The sequence below is a fragment of the Mobula hypostoma genome, chromosome 5 (assembly GCF_963921235.1).
Source record: "Mobula hypostoma chromosome 5, sMobHyp1.1, whole genome shotgun sequence".
NCBI classification, from domain to species: Eukaryota; Metazoa; Chordata; class Chondrichthyes; order Myliobatiformes; family Myliobatidae; genus Mobula; species Mobula hypostoma.
The window spans coordinates 18,966,479-18,983,543 of NC_086101.1; the positions used below are offsets into that span (position 1 = coordinate 18,966,479).

At 56.1% G+C, this 17,065-nt stretch overlaps 1 protein-coding gene across 1 annotated transcript in view; it reads left to right on the forward strand.

Moving 5' to 3' along the window:
* Nucleotides 1-17,065, forward strand: part of vars2 (valyl-tRNA synthetase 2, mitochondrial) — a 39,158-nt gene that overhangs the window by 441 nt on the left and 21,652 nt on the right. The window contains exons 2-10 of the mRNA XM_063048136.1: nt 3,262-3,337; nt 6,693-6,793; nt 6,898-7,019; nt 7,448-7,514; nt 9,397-9,494; nt 11,107-11,188; nt 12,069-12,188; nt 14,681-14,789; nt 15,241-15,329. Coding sequence (XP_062904206.1) covers nt 3,262-3,337; nt 6,693-6,793; nt 6,898-7,019; nt 7,448-7,514; nt 9,397-9,494; nt 11,107-11,188; nt 12,069-12,188; nt 14,681-14,789; nt 15,241-15,329 — 864 coding nt within the window. The remainder of the gene's footprint in view (nt 1-3,261; nt 3,338-6,692; nt 6,794-6,897; nt 7,020-7,447; nt 7,515-9,396; nt 9,495-11,106; nt 11,189-12,068; nt 12,189-14,680; nt 14,790-15,240; nt 15,330-17,065) is intronic.

The window sequence follows — 17,065 nt, forward strand, 5'->3', positions numbered from 1 at the left end:
GTATCATTAATCTTGTTTTGTTCTGTGTATTACGCACCTCATGCAATGTGGCCGTGATGCTTTTGCAATTTTTAAGTTTTTCATTATACCTGTTCGTACATATACTTTACATTCTTAACTTTGAACTTTGACCTTGGACAGACTTGTCCTCCCTCAGCCATCTCCCCCACCCGCCATCCTTCCCCAACGCTGGAAGCTCTGGTCTGGTGGGTCCAGAGTTGGGGAAGGTGGAGGTTCGTGTAGGCTGTGCGAGGTGTGCACCACATTCCCCTCAAAACACCGTTTCCGGGTTATGACAGTGTTCTGTCCCTGAGAACTGTTTGCAACCTGAGCCGTTCAGTTGGAAGTGAACAGAGGGTGGTGTGTGGCAGAGGATCATAATGGCATCGGGGGTGGGAGAGTGATCGGGTGCAGAAAGAATGGCTGCCGCAGGGTCTCCCTGGCTTAGCAAACGAGTGAGTCTGATCGGCTCGGCTCCACCCAGCCCGATTGCTGCGGCTCGGGGTGGGCTTGGTAGGGAGTGGAGGAATGCAGAAATGGCCCACTCCCAGACATCCCACCCTGCAAAAACTCATTTCAGGGAGGTAGCACCAACACCCCTGCCCCCCGCAACCCCATATTCTCCACCCCACCCCCGTCGGCCTCCAAGGGTGTATGTATACAGGACATTTGATTATGAAAGAACACAACAATTTATTTGATCACATATTGAAACTATTTACACACACACACACACACACACATTCCTTGTTGAGTATTTTGTCGGCAGTCTCAATGCTAATAGCTAAATTCTAATGCAAGTAGCTTTTTTATTTCTTTTGCAAACTTTCCTTGTACTGTGATTTTGCTTTGCTTGGCAGATTTGAGCATTTTGCCAGAAGTCTCAATCTCATAGCAGTCTGTGTCAATGAATTTGTTAATTTTGCAAGACATCAGATTCACAATTATATTATATTATCATGGAGTTATTTTTTTTTATTCTATTGCAACTTTAAGCAAGTCTTTGGGAGTTTGGCCTCATCACGTAGGACATCAATAGAGTAGCTCCTTAGCAGCCAGCCAGCTAGTTTAAATAACGTTAGCTATGCTAATGAACGAATGACACCTGTTAAACTCACCTCAACATGTCTTTTACAGTCTTAACCCACCATGGGCAATAGAAAAGTCACTGTTGCAAACAGTGCAGCGAGCAACACTGTCATTATTTTTGACCCCTATTAGGCCGGGGTACACTTTAGTGTAGTCTGGGGTGAAGTGTGTTTTATATTTTCTTTTTTTGGAACACACTGCCATGGCGCTGCAGGACACTAAACTGAACTGATGACAATGAAAGAGAGAGAGGTCGACTGTAAAGCCCGCCCACAGAGAAAACCGATAGGTCTACTTAGCACAAAGAGACACCAATCAGGATGTTCTCTCTATCACTCTCTCGCTCTGTCCGTCACTCGCTCTCTCCGTCTTGCTCGCTGTCAAAAAAATCAATTTCCGTGATATGGTATATAATTTGCGGGCATCAGGGAGCCGCTATCAATATGCGGGAGACTCCCGGAACTTCTGGGAGAGGTGGGATGTCTGCACTCCCTGCTAAAGCTGCCTTCCACTCTGCAGAAATGGCCCACTCCTTGCTGAAGATGCCTGCCACCCTCAGAAATGCTTAATTAATTAAAGTATGTCACATCTGGAATTTTCCAGTTAGCAGGCGATTTCCTTCCACGCTGCTTTGACGTAGTGGGAAATCGTGTACGAGGCAAGTTACAGCAGTGGTTTGCCACTGCCTTCTGCTGGGTGAGTGTTTTTTTTAAGAGATCACCAACTCTTAACCCAGCACGGATGGGGAGCGTGCAAGGGTGCCGGCTGGAATCGAACTCGGGACCTCTCGCCCCGAAGTCCAGCGCTGATGCCACTGCACCACCAGCCGGCTAAGATGCCTGCCACCCTGCAGAAGCTGGGCAAATCCAACCTCATCAGTTCCCTAGATGCTCAATTGTATATAGAAGGTTTGTAACGAAGGGAGGAACTATATCTGCTGTGTAACAGTGTCGCCCTCCCTGCACTACACCACTGTTTATGGCATTGATAGTAACGAGCTGGGACTGTGACGGACCAACAGGAGCTCAGTAACAGATGCTGCGCCCCTGTCAGTTGGGGGGGGGGGGGTGAAAGGTAACGTCCGGCTCCAACCAAACACTGCCAAAGAAATTTGGCATGACCGCGTCAGCCCGTACCAATTTTTATCAAAAGCATCCCATCTGGATGCACTGCGGCTTGGCACGGGAACCGCTCTACACGTGACCATAACAAACCACAGAGTCATGGACACAGCACAGCACGTCACAGGAACCAGCCTCCCCTCCACGGACTCTCTCTGCAATTCTCGCTGCCTCTGTAAGGCAGCCAACATAGTCAAACACCCTAGCCCGTTGGGAGAGAGAAGTGAGAATGTAGGGGGTGGGTAGGGTTGCTCCACCCCCTACCCTCTCTCTTCTCGTCCCTCCCATCGGGAGGAAGTTTTAAAGCACGGCTAACAGGCTTAGGGACAGCTTCTACCCCGCTGATAGAGGTCTAACTGAGTGGTTCTCTGATATGACAACATGGACTGTTGGCCAGACAGTCCTCCTCGTTATGATCTTGCACCTTAATGTCTGTCTGCACTTTCTCTGTGGCTGTAACACTTTTACTCTGCATTCTAATATATGAAGCTAAGAAACAGGAGCAGGAGTCGGCCATCTGGCCCGTCGAGCCTGCTCCACCATTCAATAAGATCATGGCTGATCTGACCATGGACTCATCTCCACATACCTGCCTTTTCCCCACAACCCTTAATTCCCCTACTATGCTAAAATCTATCCAACCTTGTATTAAATTTACTTTATTTACTGAGGTAGCCTCCACTGCTTCATTGGGCAGAGAATTCCACAGGTTCACCACTCTCTGGGAAAAGCAGTTCCTCCTCATCTCCATCCTAAACCTACTCCCCTGAATATTGAGGCTATGTCCCCTAGTTCTAGTTTCAGCTATCAGTGGAAATAACTTCCCTGTCTCTATCTTACCTATCCCTTTCATAATTTTATATGTTTCTACAAGATCTCCTCTCATTCTCCTGAATTCTGTTATTGTTCTACCTCAGTGCTCTGGGTGACAATCTGATCTACATGTACAGTTTACAAGACAAGTTTTTCACTGTACTTCAGTGTATGTGACAATAATGAGCCAATTCCAATTCCAACCTTGCACGGGATAACCAAGGCTCTTTTGCCACAGGAACACGGTGAGCGGAAGTGGCCGGAGCTGCCGGTGATTACATATGACGTTCCAACGCATCCCGGAGAGAAGAAAGGTAGGGTGGGATGAGGCAGGGGAAAGGGTGGGACGAGTCTGCTGGGGCCGACTGTGGTCTTTGCTACACAGGGTCCTGAAGGGTGGGACGAGTCTGCTGGGGCCGACTGTGGTCTTTGCTACACAGGGTCCCCAAAAGGTGGGACGAGTCTGCTGGGGCCGACTGTGGTCTTTGCTACACAGGGTCCCGAAGGGTGGGACGAGTCTGCTGGGGCCGACTGTGGTCTTTGCTACACAGGGTCCTGAAGGGTGGGACGAGTCTGCTGGGGCCGACTGTGGTCTTTGCTACACAGGGTCCTGAAGGGTGGGACGAGTCTGCTGGGGCCGACTGTGGTCTTTGCTACGCGGGGTCCCCAAAAGGTGGGACGAGTCTGCTGGGGCCGACTGTGGTCTTTGCTACACAGGGTCCCGAAGGGTGGGACGAGTCTGCTGGGGCCGACTGTGGTCTTTGCTACACTGGGTCCCCAAAAGGTGGGACGAGTCTGCTGGGGCCGACTGTGGTCTTTGCTACACAGGGTCCCGAAGGGTGGGACGAGTCTGCTGGGGCCGACTGTGGTCTTTGCTACACAGGGTCCCGAAGGGTGGGACGAGTCTGCTGGGGCCGACTGTGGTCTTTGCTACACTGGGTCCCCAAAAGGTGGGACGAGTCTGCTGGGGCCGACTGTGGTCTTTGCTACACAGGGTCCCGAAGGGTGGGACGAGTCTGCTGGGGCCGACTGTGGTCTTTGCTACACAGGGTCCCCAAAAGGTGGGACGAGTCTGCTGGGGCCGACTGTGGTCTTTGCTACACAGGGTCCCGAAGGGTGGGACGAGTCTGCTGGGGCCGACTGTGGTCTTTGCTACACTGGGTCCCCAAAAGGTGGGACGAGTCTGCTGGGGCCGACTGTGGTCTTTGCTACACAGGGTCCCGAAGGGTGGGACGAGTCTGCTGGGGCCGACTGTGGTCTTTGCTACACAGGGTCCTGAAGGGTGGGACGAGTCTGCTGGGGCCGACTGTGGTCTTTGCTACACTGGGTCCCGAAGGGTGGGACGAGTCTGCTGGGGCCGACTGTGGTCTTTGCTACACAGGGTCCCGAAGGGTGGGACGAGTCTGCTGGGGCCGACTGTGGTCTTTGCTACACAGGGTCCTGAAGGGTGGGACGAGTCTGCTGGGGCCGACTGTGGTCTTTGCTACACTGGGTCCCCAAAAGGTGGGACGAGTCTGCTGGGGCCGACTGTGGTCTTTGCTACACAGGGTCCCGAAGGGTGGGACGAGTCTGCTGGGGCCGACTGTGGTCTTTGCTACACAGGGTCCTGAAGGGTGGGACGAGTCTGCTGGGGCCGACTGTGGTCTTTGCTACACAGGGTCCCGAAGGGTGGGACGAGTCTGCTGGGGCCGACTGTGGTCTTTGCTACGCGGGGTCCCCAAAAGGTGGGACGAGTCTGCTGGGGCCGACTGTGGTCTTTGCTACGCGGGGTCCCCAAAGCCAGCAGTCACGTCAGGTCTGAGGGAGGGGAGGGGAGGTCCGAGGGGATGAAAGAACCTCGCGGGAGTGAGGGGTAATTGATAGATGGGGAGGGGGTGTAGGGAGATGAAGACAAGTGGGTGATAGATGGACATAGGCAAAGAGAAAGGTACGTAGAGGCTGGGGAGGGCGGTATGGGTAGACAGCTAGTGGAGGGTAAGGAGCTGTAACACAAAGCCTACCCAGTTATTTCCCTCTCAGTCTCCTCTAGCAGCTGCCTCCAGCCCTTCCCCTCTTGCTTGTCATCCCTCCCTCCCTCAGTCCCCCACAACTTCTCCAGCCCTTTCCCACCTGCTTGTCGTCCCTTCCTCCTACTCGCCCCTGTCACTCCACTCTCATCTCTCCTCCCTGTACCAGCCATCTCCCCTCTGCCCTCTCACCCAGATGGTTAATAGACCTGGCGAACAGCAGGGGAAGGTGACTCTCGTTTCTGACCAGTAAGTAACTGTTCACCGAGAATGGATGGGTGGAAGGCGAGAGGTGGAGAGAAGGTGTATTTCACCGAGGGGTGGGGTGCGTGGAATCTGGGACGCACTGCCCGAGGGGTGGAGGAAGCAGAGACTTTCAGGATGTACAAGTTATATTCTGGACGGGACAGAGGATGATGCAGACCCAGTGTGGGTAAATGGGACTAGAACGATAAGGACATGGTTGACACAGACTTGATGGGCTGAAGGGCCTTCTGTGCTGTGCAATTCCACAGTTGTACGTTATCTACTGATAATGCAAATAAGGAATCTGAGCATGCAGAAAGTTTCAATCTGTATCCAACCTGTAAGACCATAAGACCAAGGAGCAGAAGTAGGCCATTTGGCCCACCGAGTCTGCTGCGCCATTTTATCCTATTTAGTCCCACTCCCCCGCCTTCTCACCATAACCTTTGATGCCCTGGCTACTCAGATACCTATCAATCTCTGCCTTAAATACACCCAATGACTTGGCCTCCACTGCTGCCCGTGGCAACAAATTCCATAGATTCACCACCCTCTGGCTAAAAAAATTTCTTCGCATTTCTGTATAATAGTAAAAAAAATTTTGTGCAAGCTTCAGGGCAGTTTGGTGCCAGGGAACAGGCTGTTCTCCACCTGCACAGTTAAATAAAGCAAGATTGAGGAACGAGTGTGAGCTGTGAAAGTTCAGTGATTTGACAACAACACCAGGGTGATAGGGCACCTGTTTTTATTTTGAGATACAGGGCAATAGGCCCTTCAAGACCTTCCACCTGCCCAGCAATCCCCAACAAATCTGACTTAACTGTAACCTACTCCCGGGACAGCTTACTCCGATCAGTTATCCTGCCCGGTACGTCTTTGGACCTCGGGAGGAAACCGGAGCACCCAGAAAAAACCCAGGCGTTCCACGGGGAGGATGTACAGAGACTCCTTACGGAGGACACCGCGATTGAACTCCGAACCCCGACGCCCCCAGCTGTGGCCACGTCACGCCAACCGCTACGTAACCGTGTCGCCAAATGGGAGCAGCCCAGGGAGGCGGCTGTTGGTCAGCATGGGGGAAATGGGCTGAAAGGCCTGATTCTGTGCTGTGTTACAGTTGTTGTTGTGTATGGGCGCTCGGGGGAGGGCTAGTTCAAATACAATGGGCTGAAGGGCCTGTTTCTGCTGGGTTAGTTGCTGGTGTATTTGGATGCTGGGGAGGGGGTCAGAGTGAATACAGTGGGCCAAAGGGTGTGATTCGATGCTGTGTTGCAGGTACTGAGGTACTGGGGTACTAGGGAGAGGGTCGGTCCGAAAGGCCAGCTTCTGTGTTGTTCAGCTCCGGCACTGTGGGATGCTCCCACCGACTGAGCTTGGTGGAACCCCGGTGTCCCCTAACACTGTCTCCCTGTTGCAGACACCTCAGTCCCCTTGCCTGACTCCTACAGCCCGCAGTACGTGGAGGCCGCCTGGTACCCCTGGTGGGAGCAACAAGGCTTCTTCAAGCCGGAGTATCAGGTGCGTGTGGGGAGGGGCGAGAGGGAGGGGAGGTCCATGTTGTGGACCCAGGGGCTCGGGGCTTTGAGCTCAGAGAGAACGACTGTGTCCAACTCTGTCCACAGGCCCGCCTGTCTCAGCAAGAGGAGACCACCTTCGCCCTGTGTATTCCACCGCCCAACGTCACCGGCTCCCTGCACCTGGGTCACGCGCTGACCGTGGCCATCGAAGACGCTGTGGTCCGATGGTGAGTGTCCGCTCGGACGTACAATAGACAGGTAACAGGCTGTACCTGGGTATCACTGTGTTAATACAACGACCTGGTACCTGGGAACACGGACGAGTCAGATGCTCCATAACACCAGGGTATAGTACCTGTTCAGATTGTTTTCTCCATAACACTGGGGTATAGTACTGTTCAGATTGTTTTCTCCATAACACTGGGGAAACAGCTCACTGTATAACACTGGGTTACAGTACCTGTGGGAACGTCTCTCTCTGTCTAACACTGGGGTACAGTACCTTTGCAAACCACTCTGCATAACACTGTGGAGCTCCTGTGCTGCATTCTGCACTATTTGCAAGTGCAGTTTTCCAACTGCTTGGCTGCTCTCACTCTGCTCTGCGCACTGTGACCTGGAGAGTGTTCACAGGTCGTGACCTTTTACCTTTCAGGCAGCGAATGCGGGGCCGCAAGGTGCTCTGGCTCCCGGGCTGCGACCATGCCGGAATTGCCACACAGGTGAGTCGTGGTTCGTCTCCGTGTCCCCGGCTCAGCCTCTTGCTTGGTGGATATGGGGGGGCAGTGCCAGGCATCCTGACCCTTCAGCTCTCCCTGTGACTGGGTCTGACCCTGCCTCGGCACCAGGGTGGTGGATGCTGTTGTGCTTGTGGTGTTTGCATCTGTCGGTCGTGAAAGATGTGGGGAATGGAGGGATATCAGCATGTGCGGGCAGAAGGGATTTTGAAGCACAAGAGATTCTGCACTTGCTGGAAACTTAGAGCAGCGCACGAAATGCTGGTGGAACTTGGCGGCTCAGGCAGCATCAACAGAAATGCCCTTTCTTCACAACGGGCATTTGGTTTCATTTGCAGCTGTGTTTAGCACACACATCATGGGCTGGAGGATCTGTTTCCGTACTGTTTTCCGCCCCCTTATCTTGTATCTGTGTCTTCTAGTTTTGGACTCGACAACCCTGGAGAAAAGACTATGACTGTCCACCCTGTCCGTACCCTTGCTGGTTGTCTGAACTTCTGTGAGGTCTGGTGAATAAAGATCCAGTCTGGCCACCCTATACCTAAGAGTCAGGCCGTCTAGTCCAGAAGCGTCCTGGTAAATCTCTTCCCCACCCTCTCCATCTTTGCTCTAACAGGGTGACCAGTCACTAGCATATCTGCAACATAATGTCCTTCCCCTAAGGTCGACACGCTGACTGATGAAGGCTGGCGTGCTAAACCTTCACCCCCCCGCCCCCGTCTACCCGTGTCACTTGTCCTCCCGGGCGTCTCTGTTCCACAGCATTTGTCAGTGCCCCGCCATTCACTGGCTTGAATGCCCAAAATGTTTCACCTGACAATCCTTTTGCCAGTAGCAAGACGGGGGGACTGACTGTGGACGGGGTGGGGAGAACACACACCAATCCTCACTGAGGGATCAGCAGCATCGTCTCCGAGGACCTATCCTGGGTCCGTCAGGAGGAAGGCTGTCCACTGGCTCTGCTTCACTGTGCTGTGCACGTTCACCGCCGAACCGTTTACGAAAATGATAAGGGAAGTCCCAACCCTAACACCACAAAAAGCGGGATCTCCCAGTGGCCACCCTTTCAATTCTACTCCCGTTCCCATTCCAAATCTCAGTCCACGGCCTCCTCTACTGTCACAATGAGGCCACACGCGGGTTGGAGAAGCAACATCTTATATTCTGCCTGGGTTGCTTCCAACCTGATGGTACGAACATCCATTCTCAAAGTTCGTAATGTTCCCCCCCAACCACCTTCTCTCTTACCATTCCCCTCTCACCTTATCTCCTTACCTGCCCAGTACCTCCCTCTGGTCTGCTCCCCCTTCCCTTCGATGGTCTTCTGTCAGATCCCTCCATCTGCAGCCCTGTATCTCTTTCACCAACTGACTTCCCAGCTCTTTACTTCACCCCTTGCCTCTCCCAGTTTCACCTGCCACCTGTACCTTGTACTTCATCCTCCCCGCCCCCCCCCCCACACCTTACTCTGACTTCTCACCTTCCATTCCGGTCCAGCTGAGGGGTCTCAGCCCGAAATATTGGCTGTTTATTCTTTTTCCATAGATGCAGCCTGGCCTGCTGAGTTCCTCCAGCATTTTGTGTGTGTTTCCTTGTCGGAGAGTAGAATATCAGAGGTCCTACGCACAGGATGAAGGGATTTTCCTTCAGCTATAGAGAGGTGAATCTCTGGAGGCCAACTCACTGGGAATTTAAAGCAGAGTTTGGAGAGTGTTTCATTTGTAAGGGGGGGGTTAAAGGTTACTGAGAGAATGGTGTTGAGGAAAAACAACAGCCAGATCAGGTCCTGGGCAGATCAGACTCAATGGACTGAATGGCCAGACGCAGCTCCACAAACCTGTCCTGACTGTCCTCCCTCCCCCGTCAGGTGGTGGTGGAGAAGATCCTGCAGCGTAAGCGTGGAATTAGCCGCCGGGACCTGTCCCGCCACGAGTTCCTGCAGGAGGTGTGGCGATGGAAGGAGGAGTGAGTATCGGTTCCACAGTTCGAAACGCAGGGATGGGGGGGGGTCCCTCACTGTCCCGGTCCGGAGGGTGTGGGGTCCCTCACTGTCCCGGTCCGGAGGGGATGGGGGTCGGGGTCCCTCACTGTCCCAGTCCGGAGGGTGTGGGATCCCCTCACTGTCCCGGTCCGGAGGGTGTGGGATCCCTCACTGTCCCAGTCCGGAGGGGGTGGGGGTCGGGGTCCCTCACTGTCCCAGTCCGGAGGGTGTGGGATCCCCTCACTGTCCCGGTCCGGAGGGTGTGGGATCCCTCACTGTCCCAGTCCGGAGGGTGTGGGATCCCTCACAGTCCCAGTCCGGAGGGGGTGGGGGTCGGGGTCCCTCACTGTCCCAGTCCGGAGGGTGTGGGATCTCCTCACTGTCCCGGTCCGGAGGGGATGGGGGTCGGGGTTCCTCACTGTCCCGGTCCGGAGGGTGTGGGATCCCCTCACTGTCCCGGTCCGGAGGGTGTGGGATCCCTCACTGTCCCAGTCCGGAGGGGGTGGGGGTCGGGGTCCCTCACTGTCCCAGTCCGGAGGGTGTGGGATCTCCTCACTGTCCCGGTCCGGAGGGGGTGGGGTCCCTCACTGTCCCGGTCCGGAGGAGGTGGGGGTCGGGGTCCCTCACTGTCCCAGTCTGGAGGGGGTGGGATCCCTCACTGTCCCGGTCCGGAGGGTGTGGGATCTCCTCACTGTCCCGGTCCGGAGGGGATGGGGGTCGGGGTCCCTCACTGTCCCGGTCCGGAGGGTGTGGGATCCCTCACTGTCCCGGTCCGGAGGGTGTGGGATCCCTCACTGTCCCAGTCCGGAGGGGGTGGGGGTCGGGGTCCCTCACTGTCCCAGTCCGGAGGGTGTGGGATCTCCTCACTGTCCCGGTCCGGAGGGTGTGGGATCCCTCACTGTCCCGGTCCGGAGGGTGTGGGATCCCTCACTGTCCCAGTCCGGAGTGTGTGGGATCCCCTCACTGTCCCGGTCTGGAGGGTGTGGGATCCCCTCACTGTCCCGGTCCGGAGGGTGTGGGATCCCCTCACTGTCCCGGTCCGGAGGGGGTGGGGGTCGGGGTCCCTCACTGTCCCATTCTGGAGGGGGTGGGGGTCGGGGTCCCTCACTGTCCCGGTCCGAAGAGGTTGCCGTTTCCCTCTCACACTGCTGGTACAGAGGGGGTGCGTCCTCCTGTCAGTCCTGATTTGGTGGGACCTCTAGCTGCCCTGGTCTGAAGGGAGTGGCCCCCCTCACTATCCCAGTCTGGTGCAGTGGGTATCGGGATGGGGGCAGGAGCAGCAGTTGGGAGACAGAATTCCAGAGGTGTCAACCCCATCTGGGATGTTGTGGCATTCCCCCAGGAACCTTTCCCCTGGTTTGTGGGGTCCCTCAACAAGTCAGCCCTCCCACTCCCATCCTCCCCTTCCCTCCCCTCATCCCCTCCCCTCCCCTCCCCTACTCTCATCCCCTCCCCTGTCCTCATCTCCTTCCCTTTCCCTATCCCAGCCCCACTCCACTGCCCCTCCTCTTCTCCCCATCCCTCGCTCTCCTCCAGCACCAGCCCGCCCTTACCTGCATCCCCCGGCCCTCCCTAATCTCTGGGTGTTGTCGGCAGGAAGGGCGAGGAGATCTACCGTCAGCTGCGTCGCCTGGGCTCCTCGCTGGACTGGGACCGGGCCTGCTTCACCATGGACCCGGTGAGTGGTGACACACCCCCACGCCGAGCGTAGAGCCGGGGGTGACAGACGCGTGATGAATCCTTCCTCTCGGGGAGGGGGACTTGAGTGCTCCTCAAAGAGCAGAGGGAGCCAAGCACTTGAAAACTTGTAGAGCAGACACCCGCCTTGATCAAGCGGGTGAGAAGGTGGTGCTGAGGTTACAGGCTGAGGAGGATGAATGCCTAGAGATCTTCTCCCTAGAGCTTCGGAGCTGACAGACGTTTACAAGATTATGGAGGACATAGATCGGGCAGTCAGACTCTTCTTAGTAGGGTAGTTATGTCGTACCGGAGGACATGGGTGAGAGGGGAAAGTATTTTACACAGGGTGATGGGTGCCTGGTGGTGGTGGAAACAGTGGTGTTGAAGAGGTGTAATGTTTTACAGCGCCAGTGATTAGGGTTCAGTTCCCAGTGCTATTTATAAGGATTTTGTGTGTTCCCCTCTTAAGCCTCATGGATTTCCTCCAGGGGCCCTGGTTTCCTCCCACATGCCAAAGACGTACGGGTTCGCAAGTTGTGGCTGTGCTTGGCATGTTGGCGCCGGAGATGTGGCAGCCCTTGTGGGCTGCTCCCAGCTCATCCTTGGACTGTGTTGGTTGTCGACACATTTCACTGTACGGTGGATTTCGATGTGAGTGTAACAAATAAAGCCCGTGCAGGGGGTGGAGGGGTATGGATCCTGCGCAGGCACAAGGGATGTAGTTGAATTTGGGACTCTGTACAGCACAGGCAATATTGTCCCTGAGGGCCGATCATGTCTCGTCCTCTTTCTCCCAAGCTCTCATCAGACACTTTCACCCTTCTTCCCACCCAGAGCCTCACCTCTCTCTGCATCTCCCCACCCCCCACCCCCCACAGGGTTACTGCGAGGCCGTGACAGAGGCATTTGTCCGTCTGCATGAGGCAGGCTTGGTGTACCGCGGGCAGGGTCTGGTCAATTGGTCGTGCGCCCTCAACTCTGCCATATCTGACATCGAGGTAGGTACCGCCCCCACTCCCACCAAGGGATTGACGGCCGAAATCTCCTTACTAAAGTCTCCCGGAGTTAAAGAAAACCAGAATCGTTTCCCCTCAGGTTGAAAAGTTTGCTATGCATTGTACATAGAACATTGTAAATGCCCTTCAGTTCCTGATGTTGTGTCAAACTGTTAACCTACTCTAAGATCAATCTAACCCTTCCCTGCCTGATAGCCCTCCATTCTGATCATTCATGTGTCTTTTTATAAGTTTCTTAACTGCCCCTAATGGATCTGTCTCTACCAGCACCCCTGGCAGGATGTTCCTCACTCTTAGCACTCTGTGTAAGGAACTTGTCTCTGAACTTTCCTGTACTTTTAACCAGTCACATTAAGATGGGTGGTGGTTGGCTGTCTCGAAGGACAATGGGTGATGCTGATCATCATTACAAGCCTGGGTGGAAGGTATGGAGATCCTGAGATGCCCAGTTGCCAAGATCCCTCTCTCGGCCTCACCGGTGGAGTCCAAAGGAAAGCTTATGAAGCAATACGTTTGGCACCAGCTTGGTTGCAGGAGCTGCCAGAAGGATGTTCAGCCAACTTAGGGGCTCCACTCTGGATTTGCTGTCTGGGTTTACTCCAGTAGCCTTCATCTCTCCCAAGGCCAGCCACAAGGCAGTGGGGCTATGTACCCACAGCTAGGGGATCTGGTTCACGAGCACCAGGGCGTGTCCACACATTGATAGGCCCGTGTGCAGGAGTCAGGAACTCCTCCCCATCCTCTGTAGTTCAGCCTGAGTCTGAGAACAGTTTCAGTGTGTCGTTAGGGAGGAGGCACTACATGAGGCTTGTTGTTGGAGAGACTATGTACTGGCAGGGAGAGACTTACACATTCAGCTCTCCTTTTCTCACGACTGCTAGTCAGCGGCGGAATGACAAGCACTACCTACTACACTTGTCCTCGTTGTCGTGGCTATCCCTCGAGGTCGAGGATGATGGTCTTCGTTCTGAAGAAGTGGCCCACAGAGCGAAGACGCCTGTGCGTGTATTTGTTTAACGTGTACTTGATGTTGCACTCCGAGAAGCACACGATACTTCACAAATCAACCACTGATTCCAATGACATGGAAACCACGACGATTGGAGCTGATGGATTTGTTGCAGCCTTCATCCGCCTTCACAGCCATTGAGTTTGAAGTAACTTCATCCGCCTGTTCCACCATTGAGGTCTTGGTTGGATTGTTCTTTGTCAGGGACCTCACCCTCGACCTTACTGCCATGGGTGACCCTACCAGCAGTATAGCTCCAGACGGCATCGCTCTCGGGATCTCGGGACCACACAAGCTTCTCCACCACGACAAGGTGACAATCCACAGAGAAGTGACTACACTAGCACACTAGACACATCACAACAACCACTTGGACACCATTTTAAAAATTTTCCCCTTGTATTAGTCATAAAGCTGCCGGGGGAAGTTCAGTTCAATGTTCAGTCATGTCATGGAACACTAAAGCACAGAAAATAGACCCTAATGGGCTCTGACTACACCTCCTGCTTCCTCGAGAAAGCAGCCAGCATAATCAAACACCTCACCCACCTCAGTCGTTCTCTCTTCTCCCTTCTCCCATTTGGAGAGAGATAAAGGTCTGAGGATCAGTACCACCAGCTTCAAGGACAGTTTCTACCCCACTAGAATGAACTCGAGAATGGACCACATCTTCTCATCTATCTCCTGAATGGACCCCGTCTTCTCTTCTGTCTCCTGAACGGACCCCGTCTTCTCCTCTGTCTCCTGAACGGACCCCGTCTCCTGGTCTGTCTCCCGAGCGGACCCCATCTCCTTGTCTGTCTTGTCACTGCCTTTGCTCTTTGACTCCCTGCACTTCACTTTCTCTGTAACTGGAACACTATATTCTGCTTTCTTTTTACTATCTCCGTTCCAAAGTGTGGAATGATCTGGAAGGCATGTTTTCAAGAGCTATTTCCTGTACCTCGGTACCCAACTGACCTGCAGCACTGTTTCACCGGACAGCTCACTGACCACGTCATCTGAGCCCTCCAGCTCCCCCGCCTACAGCGCTGTGGGAGCCTACACCGGGACCACGGTGGTTGGTGAGAGCACCTCAGCCCCCTCAGCCTCCCAGTGGCTGGTGTGGGTAGAGGTGGCCCTCTGCCCTGTCTCTGTCCCGTGAAGGGCAAGCAGCCCCATTCCTTGTCCCAGAATTCCAGAAACCGCCACGCTTGTTCCCTTGAGACCTTGAAATTTGACCCCTGACCCTCACTTGGGAACTTGACCACTGACCCCGTTGCTCTGCATCCTAACCCCTGACTTCCCACTGTACATCCTGACCCCTGAACTCCATTTGGGATCCTGACCTCTGTTCTCCTCAGTTCTACATACTGACTCTTCCATTCTGTGTCTAAACCGCCCCCCCGCCACCCGATCTGTATCTTGAACTCTCACCTCCCTCCACTCCGGATCCTGACCTCTGGCCCCACTTAACCTTTCACAGGTGGAGAGCCAGCCCCTGCGTGGACGAACTCCCATCTCGGTGCCTGGATACCAGGAGCAGGTGGTCTTTGGAGAGCTGATGAACTTTGCCTACCAGATCCAGGACGGTGGTGAGAGAGGAGGGCTTTGCAGGGTGGGGTGTCCACACACACTCCCGGGGAAGTTGGGCCGACCCTGATTGCTGATTGAGTTGGCTCCCAGGGGATGGTGGGTCGCACTCTGCGTTCTCCCTTTCTGGCACTGAGTAGGGGGATGGGAGAGAGGACCATTGATTCTGGGGGTCTCTGTAGGCACCCTGGCATACGTGGTGCCCACACACCCTGGGTAAGGCTCTCACACTGCCCAGCTTGGGCACGGGTCCAGAGATGGGGACAGCTAGTCATTCCCTCTTCCTTCCTCCCTCCCTCCTCTCCCTCCCTCCCTCCTCTCCCTCCTCTCACACCCAACCCTTGGCCCTCCTGCAACCTTCTTGCATCTCCCCCACCCCTCTCCGTTCCACCCCCCCAACCTTGCAACCCCCTCCCCAGCTGACGCTCCCCCTCTCTCACTCTCTCACTGCAGGGGAGGAGATCGTCGTGGCAACCACGCGACCGGAGACCATGCTGGGGGATGTTGCTGTGGCAGTCCACCCTGACGACCAGCGGTACACTGTGAGTCGGGGGGGTGGGGGAGAAGTGAGGGAGAGTTGTCACCGGTGCGAGGGAGGGGAAGGGAACACAGGAGGGCGAGGGTTACGAAGGGGTGAGTGAGGGAGAGGGAGGTGGGTCAGAAGGATGGAGGTGTAGGAGATGGAGGGGAGGTGGGTCAGGAGGATGGTGGTGTAGGAGATAGGGGTGTGGGGGATAGGAGAGGGGAGGGGGGTCAGGAGGATGGGGTGTGGGGGATAGGGGAGGGGAGGTGGGTCAGGAGGATGGCGGTGTAGGAGATAGGGGAGGGGGAGGTGGATCAGGAGGATGGGGGGGGAGGTGGGTCAGGAGCATGGGAGTGTGGGGTGTGGGGGATAGGGGAGGGGAGATGGGTCAAGAGGATGGCGGTGTAGGAGATAGGGGAGGGGGAGGTGGGTCAGGAGGATGGGGGTGTGGGGGATAGGGGAGGGGAGGTGGGTCAGGAGGATGGGGAGTGGGGGGGAGGGGAGGTGGGTCAGGAGGATGGGGGAGTGGGGTGTGGGGGACAGGGGAGGGGCAGTGGGTCAGGAGGATCGGGGAGTGGGGTGTAGGAGATAGGGGAGGGGAGGTGGGTCAGGAGGATGGGGAGTGGGGGATAGGGGAGGTGGGTCAGGAGGATGGGGGTGTGGGGGATATGGGAGGGGGAAGTGGGTCAGGAGGATGGGGGTGTGGGGGTCAGGGGAGGGGGAGGGTGGGTCAGGAGGATGGGGGAGTGGGGTGTGGGGGATAGGGGAGGGCAGGTGGGTCAGGAGGATGGGGGAGTGAGGTGTGGGGGATAAGGGAGGGGGAGGGTGGGTCAGGAGGATAGGAGAGTGGGGTGTGGGGGACAGGGGAGGGGGGTGGGTCAGGAGAATGGGGGAGTGGGGTGTGGGGGACAGGGGAGGGGAGGTGGGTCAGGAGGATGGGGATAGGGAAGGGAGGGTGGGTCAGGAGGATGGGGAGTGGGGTGTGGGGGACAGGGGAGTGGGAGGGTGGGTCAGGAGGATGGGGATAGGGGAGGGGAGGGGAGGTGGGTCAGGAGGATGGGGATAGGGGAGGGGAGGTGGGTCAGGAGGATGGGGGAGTGGGGTGTGGGGGATAGGGGAAGGGAGGTGGATCTGGGGGAGTGGGGTGTGGGGGACAGGGGAGTGGGAGGGTGGGTCAGGAGGATGGGGATAGGGGAGGGGAGGGGAGGTGGGTCAGGAGGATGGGGATAGGGGAGGGGAGGTGGGTCAGGAGGATGGGGGAGTGGGGTGTGGGGGATAGGGGAAGGGAGGTGGATCTGGGGGAGTGGGGTGTGGGGGACAGGGGAGGGGGTGGGTCAGGAGGATAGGAGAGTGGGGTGTGGGGGACAGGGGAGGGTGGGTCTGGAGGATGGGGGTGTAGGAGCTAGGGGAGGGGGAGGTGGGTCAGGAGGATGGGGTGTGGGGTGTGGGGGACAGGGGAGTGGGAGGGTGGGTCAGGAGGATGGGGATAGGGGAGGGGAGGGGAGGTGGGTCAGGAGGATGGGGATAGGGGAGGGGAGGTGGGTCAGGAGGATGGGGGAGTGGGGTGTGGGGGATAGGGGAAGGGAGGTGGATCTGGGGGAGTGGGGTGTGGGGGACAGGGGAGGGGGTGGGTCAGGAGGATAGGAGAGTGGGGTGTGGGGGACAGGGGAGGGGGAGGGTGGGTCTGGAGGATGGGGGTGTAGGAGCTAGGGGAGGGGGAGGTGGGTCAGGAGGATGGGGTGTGGGGGATAGGGG